We start from the raw sequence: 22,298 nt of genomic DNA, 5'->3' as shown, positions 1-22,298 counted from the left end.
GACTTCAGTAAGGTGTTCGACAAGGTTCTTCATGGTAGACTGGTCAGCGAGGTTAGAGCTTATTGAATACAGGTAGAACTAGCCAGTTTGATACAGAACTGGCTTGAAGGTAGAAGACAGAGGGTTGGGTGGATGGTTGGTTTTCAGACTGGAGGACTGTGACCAGTGCTGTGCCAAAAGGATCAGTGCTGGGTCTACTGCTTTTTGTCATTTATATAAATGGTTTGAATGTGAACAGAGGAGAGAGTTAGTAAGTTTGCAGATGACACCAAAATTGGAGGTACAGTGGACAGCGAAGAAGGTTACTTCAGAGTACAATGGGATCCTGATCAGATGGGCCAATGGGCTGAGAAGAGGCAGATGGCATTTAATTTAGATAAATATGATGTGCTGCATTTTGGAAAAGCAAATCAGAGCAGACTTATACACATAATGGAAGGTCCTGGGAAGTGTTGCTGAACAAAGAGACTTTGGAGTTCAAGTTCATAGTTTCTTGAAAGTGGAGTTGCAGATAGACAGACAGGATAGTGAAGAAAGCGTTTCCTTTATTGGTCAGAGCATTGTTTATAGAATATAGAACAATACAGCGCAGAACAGGCCCTTCGGCCCTCGATGTTGCGCCGACCTGTGAAATATTCTCAGCTCGTCACCCTACACTATCCCAAAATCATTCATGTGCTTATCTAAGGATTGTTTAAATTTCCCTAATGTGGCTGAGTTGACTACCTTAGTAGGTAGGGCAGTCCATGCTCTTACCACTCTCTGCGTAAAGAACTTGCCTCTGAAGTCTGTCTTAAATCTATCACCCCTCAATTTGTAGTTATGCCCTCTCGTACAAGCTGACGTCATCATCTTAGGAAAAAGTCTTTCTCTGTCTACCGTATCTAATCCTCTGATCATCTTGTATGTCTTTATCAAATTCCACCCCCCCCCCCCCCCCCCCTTAGCCTTCTGCTTTTCAATGAGAACAGACCCAAGTCCCTCAGCCTTTCCTCATAAGACCTTCCCTCCAGACCAGGCAACATTCTGATAAATCTCCTCTGCACCTTTTCCAATGCTTCCACATCCTTTCTGTAGTGGGGCGACCAGAACTGTACACAGTATTGCAAGTGTGGCTGCAGCAGCGTTTTGTAGAGTTGCAGCATGATAATATGGTTCCGGAACTCAATTCCTCTACCAATGAAACCAGTATGCCTTCTTAACAGCACTATCCACCTGGGTGGCAACTTTCAGGGATCTATGCACATGGACACCAAGATCCCTCTGCACATCCACACTACCAAGAATCTTTCCATTGATCAAGTACTCTGCCATCCTGTTATTCTTCCCAAAGTGCATCACCTCACATTTAGCTGCATTGAACTCCATTTGCCACCTCTCAGCCCAATTCTGCAGTTTATCCAAGTCCCCCTGCAACCTGCAACATTGTTCCAAACTGTCTACTACTCCACCGACTTTAGTGTCGTCTGCTGATTTACTAATCCATCCACCTACGCCTGCGACTAAGGCATTTATAAAAATGACAAACGGCAGTGGTCCCAAAACTGATTCTTGTGGCACACCACTAGTAACTGGACTCCAGACTGAATATTTTCCATCAACCACCACTTGCTGCCTTCTTCCAGAAAGCCACTTTCTAATCCAAACTGCTAAATCACCTTCAATCCCATGCCTCTGCATTTTCTCCATCAGTCTACCATGTGGAAACTTATCAAAGGCTTTATTGAAGTCCAAGTATACACGTCAACTGCCCTACCCTCATCTACATGCTTGGTCACCTTCTCAAAAAACTCAATGAGGTTTGTGAGACATGACCTGCCCTTGACGAAACCATGTTGACTATCTGAAATCAAATTGTTGCTTGCTAGATGATTTATAAATCTTATCTCTCATAATCCTTTCCTACAACAGAAGTAAGGCTCACTGGTCTATAATTACCTGGGTCATCTCTGCTGCCCTTCTTGAACAAGGGCACAGCATTTGCAATCCTCTAGTCCTCAGCTACTAAATCTGTAGATAATGACGACTCAAATATCAAAGCCAAAGGCTCTGCTATCTTCTCCTTAGCTTCCGAGAGAATTCTTGGATAAATCCCATCTGGCCCAGGGGCCTTGTCTACTTTCACTCCTTCTAGAATTGATAACACCTGTACGTAATTAACCTCGATCCTTTCTAGTCTAATACCTCTTAACTCATTCTTCTCCTCTACAATATTCTCCTTTTCCTGAGTGAACACCGATGAGAAATATTCATTTAGCACCTCCGATCTCTACAGGGTCCACACTTATCTTCCCACTTCTGTCTTTGACTGGCCCTATTCCTACCCTAATCATCCTTTTATTCCTCACATACCTATAGAAATCTTTAGGGTTCTCCTTTACTCTATTTGCTAAAGACTGCTCATGTCCTCTCTTTGCTCTTCTTAACTCTCTCTTTGAATCCTTTCTAGCTGATCTGCAACTCTCCACCGTGTCATCTGTACCATGTTGCCTCATCAACACACAAGCCTCTTCCTTCTCCTTAACAAGAGATGTAATTTCTGTAGTAAACCACGGTTCCCCCTACCTTATCACTTCCTCCCTGCCTGACAGGGATATACCTACCAAGGACGCACAATATCTGTTCCTTAAACCAGCGCCACATTTCAATTGTCTGCATCCCTGCATTTTGCTACCCCATTCTATGCATCCTAATTCTTGCCTAATCGCATTACAATTGCCCTCGCCCCATCGATAACTCCTGACCTGTGGTATGTACCTATCCCTTTCCATCGCTAAACTAAATGTAACTGAATTATGGTCACTCTCTCCAAAGTGCTCACCTACAACACCTGGCCTGGTTCATTACCAAGCACCAGATCCAGTGTGGCCTCCCCTCTTGTTGGCCCTTCGACATACTGTGTCAGGAAACTCTTTGGTACACATTGGACAAAAACTGATCCATCCGACATACTAGAGCTATAACATTTTCAATCAATGTTGGGGAAGTTGAAGTCCCCCATAATGACCACCCTGTTCCTTTCGCTCCTACCTCGGATAATGTTGCTAATCCTCTCTTCCACCTCCCTAGAACTATGTGGAGGCCTATAAAAAAAACTCCAAGAAGTGTGACCTCTCCTCTCCTGTTTCTAACCTCAGCCCACACTACCTCAGTAGACGAGTCCTCATCAAAAGTTTTCTCAGCCACTGTTATACTATCTTTGACTAACAAGGCCACGCCTCCCCCTCGTTTACCATCTTGCCTGTTTTTAATGAAAGATCTAAACCCTGGAACCTGCAACATCCATTCCTCATCCTGCTCTATCCACGGTCTCTGAAGTGGCCACAACATCAAAGTCCCAGGTACCTATCCATGCTGCAAGCTCACCTACCTTGTTTCAGAAACTTTTGGCGTTGAAGTACACACACTTCAAACCAGTACAGGAGTTGGAAGGTCATGTTGCGGCTGTACAAGGAATTGGTTAGGCCACTTTTGGGATATTGTGTGCAATTCTATTCTCCTTCCTATTGGAAGGATATTGTGAAACTGGAAAGGGTTCAGAAAAGATTTATAAGGATGTTGCCAGGATTGGAGGATTTTAGCTACAGGGAGAGGCTGAGTAGGCTGAGGCTGTTTTCCCTGGAGTGTCGGAGGCTGAGAGGTAACCTTATAGAAGCTTATAATATCATGAGGTGCATGGATAGGATAAATGGACAAGGTCTTTTCCCTGGGATGGGGGAGTCCAGAACTAGAGGGCATGGTTTCGGGTGAGAGGGGAAAGATTTAAAAGGGACCAAAGTGGCAATGTTTTCATGCAGCGTGGGGTGCGTGTATGGAATGAACTGCCAGAGGAAGTAATGCATGCTGGTATAATTGCAACATTTAGAAGGCATCTGGGTATACAAATAGGAAGATTTTGGTGGGATATGGGCCAAGTGCTGGCAAATGGGGATCAATAATGTTAGGATATCTGGTGGGCACGGATGAGTTGGATTGAAGAGTCAGTTTTCGTGCCATACATCTCTATGACTCCATGACTCTAAATAGAATCCGACAGTTCAGAAAGAGGTCATTTGGTTCATTGAGGCTGCACCGACCATCCAAAGAGGATACTACCCAAACCTAGACCCCACCCTATTCACTTAACCTCACATATACCATGGCCAATCCACCTAGGTTGCATATCCCTCGACACTATGGGTAATTTAGCATGGCCAAACCACCTAATCTGCACATCTTTGGATGATGGGAGGAAACCAGAGCAACTGGTGTAAACTCATGCAGACATGGTTTTGTAGGAGGGGGGAGAGTGGAATGTGCAAACTCCAAACAGTTATCCAAGGCTGGAATTGAACGTATATCCCTGGCATGAGAAGGCAGCCAGTGCCAACCACAGAGCAATTGTGTCATCCACAAGTGTGTTGTGTGTGTGTGTGTGTGTGTGTGTGTACCTGAGACTGCCGGTTCATGGGTCTTCTCTTACAATCCTGTGTATCTAGTAAATGGTTATGCTCAATAGAACCTTTCACTGTTCATTCGCAATAATCTAAAACTCTCTTTACTACAGTAATCAGATCCTGTCAATAATATTGTCTGTTACTAATTTAATTGCAAATTTTCAATATTAGCAACAATATGAACAGTCATTTTGTGGCACTTGAAATGTCTAGTGTTTGAAACAATTCATTAGATTAGATTACTTAGTGTGGAAACAGGCCCTTCAGCCCAACAAGTCCACACCGACCCGCCGAAGCACAACCCACCCATACCCCTGCATTTACCCCTTACCTAACACTATGGGCAATTTAGCATGGCCAATTCACCTGACCCGCACATCTTTGGACTGTGGGAGGAAACCAGCGCACCCGGAGGAAACCCACACAGACAAGGGGAGAACGTGCAAACTCCACACAGTCGCCTGAGTCGGGAATTGAACCCAGGTCTCAGGCGCTGTGAGGCAGCAGTGCTAACCACTGTGCCACCGTGCCGATATCGGAAAAAAAAAGAAACCAAGAACATAGGTGCAGGATTAGGCCATTTGACCCTTCGAGCCTGCAACACCATTCAATATGATGATGGCTGATCATGCAATTTCAGTATCCCAGTCCCACTTTCTCTCCATATCCCTTGATTTCTGTAACTGCAAGGGCAATGTCCAGCTCCCTCTTGAGTATATCTAATGAACTGACCCCAAAAGCTCTCTGTGATTCTGAATGGCTTACCTCTTATTCTTCGATTTGAACTCAAATTCTGGACCTCCCCAGATTTGTTCCCAAATCTGGCCTGTCACGTCCCATCAGGATATATGTTTCTGAGATTCCCCCTCATTCATCTAAATCCCAGTGAGGACAAGCCTAGTCGATCAGTCTTTTTTCATATGTCAGTCCTACCATCCCTGAAATCAATCCAGTGAACCTTCACTGAAATCCTCAATGGCAAGAATATTCTTCCTTAGACTAGGAGACCAAAACTACATGCAATATTCAAGGTGTGGCCTCACCAAAATACAGACTATTAATCTTTAAAATCTCATCTAACTAACTTAAAGCCTTAGACTTTGCTTTAAAAATGGCCACCTAATTGAGATGACGGTAGCCAAACTCTCAGAGATTATATAAAGGAATATATATTGCTAGTACGTTCTATCAAATATAGAAATAAACAATCTAAAGCGTAATTGCTTAGCATAGCAAGACTTGCAAATTTTTCTGCCCTTCTTCTTGTAACCTGACAGCTACCCCCTCATTCGTCCTTGGAACTGACAATCCTTCCCTCACCAGGTTATATATGTGCAGACAGAAACAGAGGTAATGACCCTGATTTTTACCATGATTGAGAACCTCTCGACTGGATTGAAATGCATGAAAAGGTTGGGAATTCCAATTTCTACCTCTTTATCTTAAGTGAAGGCTTTGGGGACAGGCAGTAGTTCATGCATATTTGTTTGTTGGAGACAGCTGGCCAGGTAAATGAGCACTTGCATGCATTGAAATCTGATTTTACAATGTCTTATGTCTCGAACTGAGAATATGGAGATTGGATCAGGTAAAAAATCAGTTGTTCTTGGAAAATTTCTTTTGAATAGCTAGGATATCCCTATTAACTCCTTGGGGTGTGGTTTGGAATGCTTTGTTGGGGAAGGAGTCAGGGAAGCATGTGCTATTTGAAACTGTTAATTTATGGGGAAGATTGTGTATATGGCACATAAACCTCTTAGGCCTTGACAAGTTGGACAGTTCTATCAATAAGTGCTGAGCTGTCAACAGATGTTGACCTGTCAAAGTTTAAAATGTGTATTTATGAATGAAAGTGCCCTTCTCAATATAGTTTGCAATATATAAATTTAAAGAACAGGGGAACAAATACAGTTATGTGTGCACAAACACTTGTGGATACTAATTGAATTGGTGTGGTAGTTGAGAGAAAAGGTGGTTTGTGGAAGGAGGCATTAGTTGGTGTGGGTGACCGGTAGAGGACCTTAGTTACTTGGGTTGGCAAGGGTAGAGTGTGAAGGGGAATGTTTTATATATTTGTCCCCTTTTGGAGGTGTAAAATACCCTTTTAGAACTGGTCCCAGGAGACATTTGGTGGAAGAAAAGCACCCTTGGGATTTTGAAAAGGCATGCTTTGCATAACTTATTGGGACTAGCAATATTTTTGTTTGACATTGTCTTGGTCATGTGGAGTTAAGAAAAAAGATTGCAGCTATTTCAGAGTGCATGTTTACATTAAAAAAGAGGATTTGTGACTTATTTCCCAAACTCTTATCTTCATACTGGGTGCTTATTGATGGAGAGTTCCAGGGGCTTATTGAATGGAAATGTTTGTTAATATAAGGGATTAAGTCCAGAAGTAAGATGCTTGTTTGCATAAGTTATTGCACACTTTAGTGAAATGTTTAATTTCATAAGGGATTAGTCAAAGCTACTTCAACACAATCGCAAATAAGCGTGGCCCATGTCCAGCTTCGTGAATAATAGCAACCTCCTGTCAGCTTTGTGTATAAATCCTCTATTTGAGGGATTGGATATTTATCCAGCTATGAAAAGCAGTTTACTGTTTGTTTAAGATCCTCAGAAAGGAAACCAACCCATTGGGTTTCAAAATCAGTACAACCAGTGCTGCCTATTTCACGAATTAGAGTGGTTTCATAGACTCATAGAGACGTACAGCATGGAAACATACCCTTCGGTCCAACCTGTCCAAGCTGACCAAATATGGCAACCCAATCTAATCCCACCTGCCAGCACTTGGCCCATATCCCTCCAAACCCTTCCTATTCATATACCCATCCAAATGCCTCTTAACTGTTGCAAATGGATCAGCCTCCACCACATCCTCTGGCGGCTCATTCCATACCTGTACCATTGTCTGTATGAAAATGTTGCCCCTTAGGACTCTTTTATATATTTCCCCTGTCACCCTAAACCTATACCCTCTAGTTCTGGACTCCACAACCCCAGGGAAAAGACTTTGCCTATTTACCCTATCTATGCCTCTCATAATTTTGTAAACCTCTATAAGGTCATCCCTTAGTCTCTGACGGTCCAGGGAAAACAGCCCCAGCTTGTTCAACCTCTCCCTCTAGCTCAAATCCTCCAACCCTGGCAACATCCTTGTAAATCTTTTCTGAACCCATTCAAGTTTCACAACATCTTTCCAATAGAAGGAGACCGGAATTGCATGCAATATTCCAACAGTGGCCTAACCAATGTCCTGTACAGCCACAACATGACCTCCCAACTCCTGTACTCAATACTTTGACCAATAAAGGAAAGCATACCAAACGCCGCCTTCACTATCCTATTTACCTGCAACTCCACTTTCAAGGAGCTATGAACCTGCACTTCAAGGTCTCTTTGTTCAGCAACACTCCCTAGGACCTTACCATTTAAATGTATAAGTTCTGCTAAGATTTGCTTTCCCAAAATGCAGCACCTTGCATTTATCTGAATTAAACTCCATCTGCCACTTCTCAGCCCATTGGCCCATCTGATCAAAATCCTGTTGTAATCTGAGGTAACCCTCTTCGCTGTCCACCATACCAATTTTGGTGTCATTTGCAAACTTACTAACTGTACCTCTTATGCTTGCATTCAAATCATGTAAATGACAAAAGTAGAGGACCCAGCACCATCCTTATGGGACTCCACTGGTCACAGGCCTCCAGTCTGAAAAGCAACCCTCCACCACCACCCTGTGTCTTCTACTTTGAGCCAGTTCTGTATCCAAATGGCTTGTTCTCCCTGTATTCCATGAGATCTAACCTTGCTAATCAGTCTCCCATGGGGAACCTTGTCGAATGCCTTACTGAAGTCCATATAGGTCACATCTATCGCTCTTCCTTCATCAATCCTTTTTATTACTTCTTCAAAAAACTCAGTCAAGTTTGTGAGACATGATTTTCTACGCACAAAGCCATGTTGACTATCCCTAATTAGTCCTTGCCTTTCCAAATACATGTACATCCTGTCCCTCAGGATTCTCTCCAACAACTTGCCCACCACTGAGGTCAGGCTCACTGGTCTATAGTTCCCTGGTTTGTCCTTACCACCCTTCTTAAACAGTGGCACCATGTTTGCCAACCTCCAGTCTTCCGGCACCTCACCTGTGACTGTCGATGATACAAATATCTCAGCAAGAGGCCCACAATCACTTCTCTAGCTTCCTACAGAGTTCTCGGGTACATCTGATCAGGTCCTGGGGATTTATCCACTTTTAATCTTTTCAAAACATTAAAACTTCCTCCTCTGTAATCTGGACATTTTGCAAGATGTCACCATTGATTTCCCTACAGTCTATATCTTCCATATCCTTTTCCACAGTAAATACTGATGCAAAATACTCATTTAATATCTCCCCCATTTTCTGCAGCTCCACACAAAGGCTGCCTTGCTGATCTTTGAGGGCCCCTATTCTCTCTCTAGTTACCCTTTGTCCTTAATGTATTTGTAAAAACCCTTTCGATTCTCCTTAATTCTATTTGCCAAAGCTATATCAAGTCGCCTTTTTGCCCTTCTGATTTCCCTCTTAAGTATACTCCTACTTTCTTTATACTCTTCTAAAGATTCACTTGATCTATCCTGTCTTTATCTTACATATGCTTCCTTCTTTTTCTTAACCAAACCTTCAATTTCTTTAGTCATCCAGCATTCCCTATACCTACCAGCCTTTCTTTCACCCTGACAGGAATATACTTTTTCTGGATTCTCATTATCTCATTTCTGAAGGCTTCCCATTTTCCAGCCATCCCTTTACCTGCGAATATCTGCCTCCAATCAGCTTTCGAAAGTTCTTGCCTAATACCATCAAAATTGGCCATTCTCCAATTTAGAACTTCAACTTTTAGATCTTGTCCATCCTTTTCCATCACTCTTTTAAATCTAATAGAATTATGGTCGCTGGCCCCAGAGTGCTCCCCCACTGATACCTCCATCACCTGCCCTGCCTTATTTCCCAAGAGTAGGTCAAGTTTTGCACCTTCTCTAGTAGGTACACATACTGAATCAGAAAACTGTTTTGTACACACTTAAGAAATTCCTCTCCATCTAAATCTTTTAACACTGTTGGCAGTCTCAGTCTATGTTTGGAAAGTTAAAATCCCCTAACATAAACCACCCTATTATTCTTACAGATAGCTGAGCTCTCCTTACAAGTTTGTTTCTCAATTTCCCTCTGACTATTAGGGGGTCTATAATACAATCCCAATACGGTGATCATCCCTTTCTTCTCAGTTCCACCCAAATAACTTCCCTGGACGTATTTCCAGGAATATCCTCCCTCAGAACTTGGTTATTTGTGCTACGTTCCCCTAAGAATCCATTACCCCCTAATTTTCCAAAGCAGCATTCCTGTTTGAAATGGGAATGTGATGGTTCCTTTACTATCCAGCCTTATGGATTTCTGCCTCTAGTTTTCCTATAAGGGAAATGGCATTGAGTGAGCCTTACAGAATTATGGAATTGCTTTCTGGTCAACATGTGAAGTGACCTTAGCTGCTCTGATAGTCCCTGGACCTTCCTGGAAGATGTTTGGTTATTTAATTAGGACTTCACTCAGGCAGCCATTTTCTAATTGAAGAATGTTGAGCCAATCTACGTGAATCTCTCTCAACCAATTTGACCCCATGAAGCTTGGACCTGAGCCTTTTACTACAGTCATTGGTAACTGAATCAGCTGCTTTTCCTAAGAAGCTGGAAACCAAAGGTGTACCCTTAATCTGTAAAAATCCCCGGTATAGGTTCTCAACCTAGCTGCAGTCTTGCGCAAAGTTAAAGTTTGGAGTCCAGAGAGAATTTTATTAAAATCTGGTTCTATGATCATTGATACTGCTGCATTGGTATTGACCTCCATTAGAACTGGATGACTGCTTAACCAGACATTTATCTTTATTGGTTCTGATTTTGATGTTGCGAACCAACATTCCAAACCAATGTAAATGGACTTTCCGGAGTAAGAATTCTCCTATATACCGGCGTATGAGTTTTCTTACTCAGTTCAAGTCTAGTAAGACTCTTTTTCTGTTTCGAGTCTGTATAACAACAACAATTGCAGTGGCTTACTGGCCAGGATCCTGAAGAAACCTTTAACCAATTAGCTGAGCCTTGGTTTTTTTGTGGTTTTACTGTGGGCTGATCTACCATCTCTTTGTTCAGGATATGTTCTGAGTGAAGCTATGCAATTGGCTTCACTCAAGTGGTGTTCCCCAAGCTGTGTCAGACAGTTGAGGGTGTCCACTTCCATTGGGATGCCCTGCAACACATATGGTCCACTTGTCGCAATTTCCAATGATAAAGCCAGCTGTAGTGTCTGTTTAAGTTCACTTGGGCTTCAGTTAGTCAGCATTTTCGCATAGTTACATCATTAATTCCACATACCAGACGGATTCTAAGCATATCATTAAGGATAAAATCAAAGTGACAGCCTTCTGTCAATCGTCTTAACCTAGTTAGAAATCCCGATATGGATTTCCCTGTATACAATCAATAACATCTCGAAATTAGAGGAGGCACGGGAGTCATAATATTCCTTAACTAAGTAAACTTAGGCTCCAAATAACAGAAAAAGCTGCAGCTGCACAGGCTGTCAGGAGAATTATTTTAGATCAGAGCGGTGCTGGAAAAGCACAGCAGGTCAGGCAGCAACCGAGGAGCAGGAAAATTGACGTTTCGAGCAAAAGCCCTGATGAAGAGTTTTTGCCTGAAACGTCGATTTTCCTACTCCTCAGATGCTGCCTGACCTGCTGTGCTTTTCCAGCACCACTCTGATCTAAACTCTCGCTTCCAGCATCTGCAGTCCTCACTTTTGCCGAGGAGAATTATTTGTTGTTTTTGTCTGTAACAATGTCATTTGCCTGGAAAAAAGACACATTCTTTCTTCATACCAGGCCTCGTTCTCGATGGCAGGGTCAAATATATCAAGCTTCCCAGTAAAGGATCAAATAACTATAACATATTTGAGTTTATTGTTAGATCTGGAGGTGCCTCGGAAGAGACAAATTCAAAACAAAATATCATCTGACTACCTTATCTGCCCAGGAAGAATACTTTTTTAACTGTCAAAGATCATGCCAAACCAAAAGCAGTCCTCAAGTTGCAGAATTGAGCTCGTGAACATGTTAATTTTACCAATAATATAATCACTGTGGACAAATGAGGAAGGATAGAATCCAAACCAATCAGTAAGTTGAAGTAAAATGTTCACATGCTCCAACACAAAGACAATTAAAACTGCTGTCACAGATTGAAGATATGGAATATTCAAATCCAGGCAAATGTCTTCAGTAAAGGAATGATATGTCCAACGGTTCAAAATTCTGCAGGAAAGAAATTGCTTATAATAATATTTCTAAAGTACAGCAACCCAGTCTGTGCTTTCTGTCAACCTGGACCTAAAATGAACATTGAGGAATTTCATTTTTAAAACTTCTGTGATGAAAATATACTCGTGATGGAATCACTATTAATTGTCAAAAAGAGATCCATCTGATTCATGAATATCCTGAAGGGAAGGAGGTTTGCCATCCTTACCTCATCTGGCTTACATGTGACCCACAGCAGTATGGTTGACTTTTAAATGCCCTCTGGGCAATTCGTGATACTGACCTAGCCAGTGCAGCCTACGTCCCTTGAACAAATGTTTTCAAAAATCTCATTGAAACATAAACCTATTGGGAGACTTGGCAGGTTAAATGCAAAGAAGTTGTTCTCCCCTTGTGGGAATGTCTTAGACCATGGGCACAATCTCAAAGTAAGAAGTAACCCATTTAAGACAGAAATGAGGAGGATTTCTTTTGAGAGTGGGGAAAATGTAGGATTCTTTGTTTGCAAAGGGCTGTTAAATTTGTTAAAGGCTGGGATAAACTTTTAATCAGTAAGAGAATCAAAGGTAACGTAAAACAAAGAACTGCGGATGCTGGAGATCTGAAACAAACAAAACAGACATTGCTGGAGAAACTCAACAGGTCTGGCAGCAGCTGTGTTGAGAAAACAGCATTACCATTTGACTCCTTCTTGAGAATAAAGGTTATTTGACTTCAAAACATTAATGCTGTTTCTCACATATGCTGCCAGACCTGCTGCTATTCTCCACAGAATCCACAGAAAGGGTTATGGGTAAAAGACAAGAAAGTGGAGTTGAGGATTATCAAAACAGCTATGATCTCATTGAATGGTGGAATGGATTTATTTGGTGGGCCAAATTAACTACTTTTGCTCCTATATTTTATGATCTTACAGCCGGTACTCTGTCAGTTATATTGATGTCTATATCCTCGAGAATTCTCATGTTACTCTTTATTTCAAGGGTCAGATACCTTACAAGGACAATTTCATTCTTACTACTTTGATCATTGCTGATGACTCCGTAATGCAACCCTCTGACAAGCTGAGCATAGATACAACACAGCCCAATCTTCAACCAGGGCTATTGCAGAGGAAACAATTGTTTTGTTGAATACGAAGTTCTGATGCTTAGATCAGTCTGAAGAGCACCTTGTAGTACACTTAAGATTGTATATTGCGCAATCCGAGCATGCTGTGTTCTGCTCAACTGGAATAGACAAAAAAGGGTTGAGGTGGCCTCTGAAGAGCTCAGAGAGTAGCAACTGTCTTCCAAGGAAGTTGAGGAAATTGTGTAGGCAGAGAATCCGCTTTTGCATGGTAAAACTGGGCCGCATAAAACACAGTAGCTGGACTGTACTTAATCGACACCTGGTTCCAGTAAATCTGAGCCAGATGTAGTGATCAGTCTGATTGTAAATGTGTTCCTGCTTGAAAGGCAAGTGCAGTGGCCTATCTACTCCAAGAGATAAATGCATCTTTGGTCTATTTATTTGTTCTGTTTTGCTGTTGCTGTGAAGTAAATACTTTGAACTGTTTGAAGGCTTTCTTGGTTGTAATGGTCTTACAATGAATAATAAAACATGTTGGGCTGTATTGGGCATTGGGCAAAGCACATCCTTGTAAGAGGGGATGATGCTAAGGTTGGGTATGTTGTGTAACTTGATTCTTAAATAGCATAGCGAATATGAACTTGTGTATGAAGTGAAGTGTCAGTCATGCCACTTGTATGCCTTGACAAGCATGTCTTTGGTTGCTTTCCCACTACATCAACTGTGAAGTCCATCTCTGGACTGACAGTGCTTGACTGAGTGCATGGCTAGGCTTTAAATGGGGTTGCTGCCAGAGATTTTTTTTCGAAAGGTCCCAACATAGATGTGTATTTTTGCTTGTAGTATATGACAAATGGAGTACCTATGCACCATGCCCCCATGGCGATAAGATAGAATAGGGAAGATAGCTTGAGAATTCTCACTTAGACCTCCAAGAAAGAACCCTCCATGAAACTGCAAAAATTGACACTTGGCTAATTTCTGTTAAAATTGAACATGTACTTATCAAGATTTTGAGGAAATTCAAATGTCAGATCTCACTGTATCGCGATCCTGAGCTCTTTTGCCCACAGGTCCCTATGATAGTATCATAGTTGGTATTGTTAATGGCAGTCATCGGTGTGAACCTTTTTAGACCATAAAACAATTAGGTGACAGTGTAACTGCTACCTTGTGTCCCACTTTTGGATGTTGCTGCCCTGCCTTGCCTGTTGGCTGGCTGGCATGAGATCGATTTGCAAACAGATCACTTCCTGATCAGAATTCGCATGAGGTAGGCCTTTGCATCTGCTTCATGTTTCTTCTCTGCAACACTGATAATGCACAAAATTACAGTGATAAACTGTGTCCAATTATGGCAGTGTTCTTTGTTGAGTTTAACCAGAAGCACTCTACAAGGATCATATTTGAATATTTTTCATGTTTCTGAATTTTGTATACCATTACGTTCACCGACTAAGCTATTAGAGATGATGGAGGCCACACTTCTCAGCCTGTTTAGCATTTAATGTGGCTAATCTAAACATATTAAAATATTAGAGTGAATGTAAGTATATTTGATAGTGCAAATCTCCTTGAGTCATGGTGAGAAAGTGTATAAAGTATGAACAGATCGGGAAAGAGTTCAGTTTAGAGTTGCTTGACAAAGGTTCAGCTAGCATGACTTTGACCAGATAAGAACTTGCAGTAAACAATGAGGTGCTGGAGGCAAGGGTAGTAGGTTAACGAGGTAAAAAGCATCCATTGTGTGATGCCAGTTAACAAGGTGAAAAGCATCCATTGTATAATGCTGGATGGCTTAATCTTTACTGTTGATGCTCACTGATTGTAATGGTCACCCAATCAATACAGATATTACCTTCTTTGGATGCTGCTCACTGTAAGTGACTATATAATTCCTTAAGAATCTGCTGTGCGAGAGAAGACCGAGAACCCATGTCTCTGTGCACATGGGCGAAGGTTTTCTCTCTCCAGGGCCCGGAATAAAGATGAAGAAGGTAAAGCCATACTGTGTCTCTGAGTGTTGCTTCTACTGATATGGGGCCAGGGAAACGGGACGACAATATAGTGAGCCAGGTAGGAGTCTAAACAAATAGTTAAGATCGGACGGTGTCGGCGATCACCTGAAACACCAATATCTCGAGACAGACAGGCCCACAAGGTAAGATTTTAAACCTTGGTACCTCTCGATATTCCTGTGTCAGATACGGTCCTCTCATTCAATCGCTTTCTATTCTAATGACTCCTTGAATGGTAATTAGTTCAGTCAAAAGACACTATTTTGTCAATGTGCTGACAAACAGGGGACAGGGGTTCGAGTCCCCTGGGATTTAATTGGGGTTTAAATTCCCTGGATTTAATTGGGGTTTGAGTCCCCTGTGTTTTAATTGGGGTTTAAGTCCCCTGGGTTTCAAGTGGGGTTCAAGACCCCTGGCTTTATAGAACATAGACCATAGAAAGATACAGCGCAGTACAGGCCCTTTGGCCCTCGATGTTGCGCCGACCGAATCCTACCTAACCTACACTAGCCCAATAACTTCCAAATGCCTATCCAATGCCCGCTTAAATGACCATAAAGAAGGAGAGTTCACCACTGCTACTGGCAGGGCATTCCATGAACTCACAACCCGCTGTGTAAAGAATCTACCCCTAACATCTGTTCTATACCTACCACCCCTTAATTTAAAGCTGTGTCCCCTAGTAACACCTGACTCCATTAGCGGTAAAAGGTTCTCAGTGTCGACCCTATCTAAACCCCTAATCATCTTATACACCTCTATCAAATCTCCCCTAAACCTTCTCTTTTCCAATGAGAACAGCCCCAAGTGCCTCAGCCTTTCCTCATAAGATTTTCCTACCATTCCAGGCAACATTCTGGTAAAGCTCCTCTGCACTTGTTCCAATGCCTCCACATCCTTCCTATAGTATGGCGACCAAAACTGCACACAATACTCCAGATGAGGCCGCACCAGAGTCTTATACAGTTGCAACATGACCTCAGGACTCCGGAACTCAATTCCTCTACCAATAAAGCCCAGTACACCATATGCCTTCCTCACAGCACTATTGGGGTTCAGGTCCCCTGGATTTTAATTAGGGTTCAAATCCCCTGGGTTTTAATTGGGGTTTGGGTCCCCTGGGCTTTAATTGGGGCTCGAGCCCCTGGATTTGATTGGGGTTAGATCCCCGGACATAAAAGTAAGAAGAAGGGTTCAGGTCCCCATAAGAAGTGAAGTGAGAAAGGGGATAAAGTCCCCAAGTGGTGAAATTTGAGGTTCAAAAAAAGTTAGAATTTGGTACTTAAAGTTATTACCTTTGTCCCCACATCTCCCCTTAGAAGTACTCTTACATAACATGGCATCACTTGGAAAAGGGGAAGAAAGTTGAGCGTGTCCGCTTGGGTCTTGACAGTAAAGTGCAATGACTGCTGGGGAAGCTTTGTCTGGGTTTTTGTGCTGTGGACTCAACTCTGCGAGCCTTTGTTTTGGGGGAAGAGAGTAGCATGGACTTCAGCGCCATGAGGTCCGCTGCAAGGCCTTTCTCTTTTTATAAATAAATCTTTGCTGCTGTTTTTTTAATGCAGAGTGTACACAAAAAGAAGAGTGCATTTTGAGTTTGATGTTTTAAAGATTTTTAGAGAATATTAGAACTTGAAGCTGAGCTGTTTCAGTTCTTTCAGTTATTATTAAGACTTAATTGGCCCCCTTCATATTGCAAATTCAAAGAACATTGCTCTCTACCAAAGTTGTCACAGTAACTCCAAATGTTTTATTTCGGAAATTTCATTTGGAAAAAATATTTTAAAATATTCTGCATTTGTTTCCCATGAATATTTGAGATTTAAATCTGAACTAAAACTGCCTCTTCAATTGCTAAAGTACAGGAAACATTTTGTTGTTTTATTGCTGTTCAAGATTTTAAAAATATTTTTTCTGACAGCTTTCACACTAGCCAAGTATTAATTTATTACAGGAAAATAATTTTTGAATAACCTGAATGGGGTAGCCAAGGGTTTGATTTTAGTACTACTGAATGCTGTTTATAAATGACTGAATTGTTTAGGCAGTACAATTTATAAGTTTATGGATTATATTAAAAAACTAGATAATGTCATAAATAGTGAACAGTCTTCATGAATTCAAAGAATATTGAAATAGGCAGACACAATTTAGTGTAGTTAAATGTGCGACTGTTTTCATACTGATAACCACCTTGTCAAGGAAGGAATGAGACAGGAAGTGCAAAGGTACTTTCAGCAGCTAACAATATCTGTAGAATTACTCCATTCACAGGTAAAGCACACCTTCGGACCATCGTCCACCCGTCCACAACTTGATCCAATGGATTCAATCAGCTCCCTAGTCATGAGCATGAAAAGTGAAGAAGCTCACAACAGTGAAGAGGAGGTCTTTACACCTTTTGTCAGTGGCCTTCCTGTGGACATTGAACCACATGAGCTTTACCTTGTCTTTCAATAATTTAAGGGATATGGAGGATCACTGATCAAGCTAGCAACAAAACAGCCAGTTGGTTTTGTTACATTTAACAGCAGAGCAGGAGCAGAAGAAGCAAAGAATGCTGCATTCATCCAGCCTGATGCTGCAGCTGCTGCACTGCACACTCAGATGCACTGGTATCCTCCATCTGAAGCATCCCCGATAGGCTGGAAGTCTTGTCAGTTTTGTTAAGTATTTAACTGCCCTCTTCTTAGAATTCAGATTTCTCTGTGGAGTGATGCAGAAGGACAGACTGAATTTCGAGGTTGGACTTTATTGAGGGAGATCTTGGATAACTGGCTCGTTTCCATTCAACTTGGAGGCGATGGAGTTGTCATGAAGGAATGTGGATTTAAGAACTTTACTGGTGAATCTTTTCTCATGTGGGAGAATCCTAGAAATTCTATTTCCCACATGGACTAATAATTTTGTTGTTTTAATCATTTAACTTGCTTAAATACTGGCTGTCAGAGTTGTATGAAAGCAGGTAGTGCTCTCTAGGTGGTTATCATGAAATGATAAAAGGAGGGAATGAGAAAGTGTATAAGGTATGAGCAAGTAGGGAAAGAGTTGAGTTTAGGGTTGCTTGACAAAGATTCAGTTAGCATGATTTGGAGGTGCCGGTGTTGGACTGGGGCGTACCAAGTTAAAAATCACACAATACCAAGTTATAGTCCAACAGGTTTATTTGGAAGTGCTCATGACTTTGATCAGATAAGAACTTGCAGTAAACAATGAAGTGCTGCAGGCAAGGGTAGTGGGTTAGTGAAGTTAAAAGCATCCATTGTGTAATGCCAGTTAACAAGGTGAAAAACATCCATTGTAATATGCCTGATGGCTTAATCTTTACTGTTGATGCTTGCTGATTGTAATGGTCATCCGATCAAAATAGATATTACCTTCTTTGGATGCTGTTCACTGTAAGTGACGATATTCTTAAGAATCTGCTATTTGAGAAAGACCGAGAACTCATGTCTCTGTGCACCTGGGCAATCGTTCTTTCTCTCCAGGGCCCAGAATGAAAATGAGGAAGTAAAGCCATACTGTGTCTGAGTGTGTATTCGACTGATACGGGTATAGGGAAAAGGGACGAGAATGGTGTCAATATAGGCAAAAACATATCATAATGCATTTACAATGTATTGATACAAAATTAGTTTGTTCTATTATATCCATGAAGTGGAACAAAAGAATCGTGTGGTGTTGAGATGGATGTCAGGCAAATGCCTACTTTTATTCATTGTGGCATTCATAATTATTGGATTGATGCCTTTTTAAGCTTTGGCTTCTTTAATTGTACTTATTTTTAATGCATTAGCAAACAGAGACCCAATTGCAAAGATCCTGGGGCCAAGCTTTGCTACTGTGGAAGGAGAGGACAAATCAATGCTGCGTTTATTGGAAAAAGTGAAGAAAGGTGATGAGGAACCGGAGGCAGAAGCTCAGATGAAGTTGTTTCTGCTTCTCCAGCAACTGGATATGCAGCTTTTAAATACTTCTTTGCAGAAAATTTCACGGTAAGTATTGCTCATAAAAAGTTCATTGTTGCAAATGTGACAGTTTAGAGATAAGGTGGAGTCTTCTGCTCTTGCTAGTGGTGGGTTTGGAGGTAAGAAGTCATGTAATTAATTGCGATGGGGACGTACTTGAACTCGCTATAATCCTACTTCCACTAGGAAAGTATATTATCAATTAATTAATGACTGCTTGATAGCTCATACTGCCACCACTGGTGTTAACCCAGTGGCAGGTGGGCCTGTCACTATCCAATTTCCAAGGCATTAAAAACTGTGCAGCCAGCTTGTTTGCTCTAGGTCATGGAGGAGTTGTTGGGTGGTGGTGGGGGTGGGGGGAAGCAGGGGAGGAGGGGGAGGTGTTGGTGGTGGTGGTGGTGGTGATTTCCATCAAAGGCATTCAGTTCTTGATTGAGGAATAGACATTGGGATGGGGCCTACTGTGAGCCAACACTCTCCTCACTCAAGCTGCCAAACTGTTCTAACATGTACCACCTCTGTTATCCCTATTCCACTACTTTCAGCAACCCCCTCAGCCACACCCCTCTAACGAAAACAAATAACTTACCTTAGGCCTGGGGTGCTCCTTGATTCTGGGATGTGGTAGATATCTTTGGCATATCAGCCACGGTCTCTCCTGTGGTGTGGCTGAAAATGAGCTGCTAGATTCTAATCAAGATCTGAAAATGCGTTGCTGGTTAAAGCGCAGCAGGTCAGGCAGCATCCAAGGAACAGGAAATTCGACGTTTTGGGCAAAAGCCCTTCATCAGGAATGAGGAAAGTGTATCCAGCGGGCTAAGATAAAAGGTAGGGAGAAGGGACTTGGGGGAGGGGCGATGGAGATGTGATAGGTGGAAGGAGGTCAAGGTGAGGGTGATAGGCCGGAGTGGGGTGGGGGCGGAGAGGTCAGGAAGAAGATTGCAGGTTAGGACGGCGGTGCTGAGTTCGAGGGAATTGACTAAGACAAGGTGGGGGGAGGGGAAATGAGGAAACTGGAGAAATCTGAGTTCATCCCTTGTGGTTGGAGGCTTCCCAGGCGGAAGATGAGGCGCTCTTCCTCCAACCGTGTTGTTATGTTCTGGCGACGGAGGAGTCCAAGGTCCTGCATGTCCTTGGTGGAGTGGGAGGGAGAGTTAAAGTGTTGAGCCATGGGGTGGTTGGGTTGGTTGGTCCGGGCGTCCCAGAGGCGTTCCCTGAAGCGTTCCGCAAGTAGGCGGCCCATCTCCCCAATATAGAGGAGGCCACATCGGGTGCAGCGGATGCAATAGATGATGTGTGTGGAGGTACAGGTGAATTTGTGGCGAATATGGAAGGATCCCTTGGAGCCTTGGAGAGAGGTAAGGGAGGAGGCGTGGGCGCAAGTTTTGCATTTCCTGCGGTTGCAGGGGAAGGTGCCGGGAGTGGAGGTTGGGTTGGTGGGGGGTGTGGACCTGACGAGGGAGTCACGAAGGGAGTGGTCTTTGCAGAATGCTGATAGGGGTGGGGAGGGAAATATATCCCTGGTGGTGGGGTCCGTTTGGAGGTGGCAGAAATGACGGCGGATGATACGCTGTATACGGAGGTTGGTGGGGTGGTAAGTGAGAACCAGTGGGGTTCTGTCCTGGTGGCGGTTGGGGGCGCGGGGCTCAAGGGCGGAGGAGCGGGAAGTGGAGGAGATGCGGTGGAGGGCATCGTCGATCACGTCTGGTGGGAATCTGCGGTCTTTGAAGAAGGGCTGTACGGTATTGGAACTGGGCTGTACGGTATTGGAACTGGTCCTCCTGGGAGCAGATGCGGCGGAGACGAAGGAATTGGGAATATGGGATGGCGTTTTTACAGGGGGCAGGGTGGGAGGAGGTGTAGTCCAGGTAGCTGTGGGAGTCAGTCGGTTTATAGTAGATGTCTGTGTTGATTCGGTCGCTCGAGATAGAGATGGAAAGGTCTAGGAAGGGGAGGGAGGAGTCTGAGACAGTCCAGGTGAATTTGAGGTTGGGATGGAAGGTGTTGGTAAAGTTGATGAACTGTTCAACCTCCTCGTGAGAGCACGAGGCAGTGCCGATACAGTCATCGATGTAGCGGAGGAAAAAGTGGGGGGTGGTGCCAGTGTATTTGTGGAAGATGGTCTGTTCCACATATCCTACGAAGAGACAGGCACAGCTGGGGCCCATGCGGGTGCCCATGGCAACTCCTTTAGTTTGGAGGAAGTGGGAGGATTGGAAAGAGAAGTTGTTCAGGGTGAGGACCAGTTCAGTCAGTCAAAGGAGGGTGGCAGTGGAAGGGTACTGGTTGGTGCGGCGGGAACACGCGGCGAGATATTGAACAACGCCGCCTTCACCTCCGTGCCTACTTTTACAACCAAGACTCCCGACCACCCTCTGACGACCCCTTCTCCCACCTCCAACACACCCCATCCACCTGGACACCCCGTGCTGGCCTCTTACTCGCCCTCGATCTATTTATAGCCAACTGCCGCCGCGACATTAACCGACTCAATCTGTCCACCCCTCTTTCCCACTCCAACCTCTCACCCTCAGAACGTGCAGCCCTCCACTCCCTCCGCTCCAACCCCAACCTCACTATCAAACCGGCAGACAAGGGAGGCGCGGTAGTAGTTTGGCGCACCGACCTTTATACTGCTGAGGCCATACGCCAGCTCGCGGACGACGCCTCCTATTGCCCCCTTGACCATGACCCCACCTCCCATCACCAAACCATCATCTCTGAGACCATCCATAACCTCATCACCTCAGGGGATCTCCCATCCACCACCTCCAACCTCATAGTCCCACAACACCACACCGCCCGTTTCTACCTCCTGCCCAAAATCCACAAACCTGACTGCCCCGGCCAACCCATTGTCTCAGCCTGCTCCTGCCCCACCGAACTCATCTCCGCGTACCTCGACACGGTTCTGTCCCCCTTAGTCCAAGAACTCCCCACCTACGTTCGGGACACCACCCACGCCCTCCACCTCCTCCATGATTTTCGCTTCCCCGGTCCCCAACGCCTTATCTTCACGATGGACATCCAGTCCCTGTACACCTCCATCCCCCATCATGAAGGACTCAAAGCCCTCCGCTTCTTCCTTTCCTGCCACACCAACCAGTACCCTTCCACTGACACCCTCCTTCGACTGACTGAACTGGTCCTCACCCTGAACAACTTCTCTTTCCAATCCTCTCACTTCCTCCAAACTAAAGGAGTTGCCATGGGCACCCGCATGGGCCCCAGCTGTGCCTGTCTCTTCGTAGGATATGTGGAACAGTCCATCTTCCACAACTACACTGGCACCACCCCCCACCTTTTCCTCCGCTACATCGATGACTGTATCGTTGCTGCCTCGTGCTCCCACGAGGAGGTTGAACAGTTCATCAACTTTACCAACACCTTCCACCCCAACCTCAAATTCACCTGGACTGTCTCAGACTCCTCCCTCCC

The 22,298-nt window shown here is 43.7% G+C and overlaps 1 protein-coding gene across 1 annotated transcript in view; it reads left to right on the top strand.

Annotated features, from left to right (window-relative positions):
• Nucleotides 1-22,298, top strand: part of odad2 (outer dynein arm docking complex subunit 2) — a 374,269-nt gene that overhangs the window by 34,509 nt on the left and 317,462 nt on the right. Inside the window, exon 4 of the mRNA XM_060825721.1 lies at nt 18,686-18,884. Within this exon, the coding sequence (XP_060681704.1) occupies nt 18,686-18,884 (199 nt within the window). The remainder of the gene's footprint in view (nt 1-18,685; nt 18,885-22,298) is intronic.

Source organism: Hemiscyllium ocellatum, chromosome 5 (assembly GCF_020745735.1).
Source record: "Hemiscyllium ocellatum isolate sHemOce1 chromosome 5, sHemOce1.pat.X.cur, whole genome shotgun sequence".
NCBI classification, from domain to species: domain Eukaryota; kingdom Metazoa; phylum Chordata; class Chondrichthyes; order Orectolobiformes; family Hemiscylliidae; genus Hemiscyllium; species Hemiscyllium ocellatum.
The sequence above is the reverse complement of the archived record's forward strand: the minus strand, read 5'-3'. Positions and strand labels throughout refer to the sequence as shown.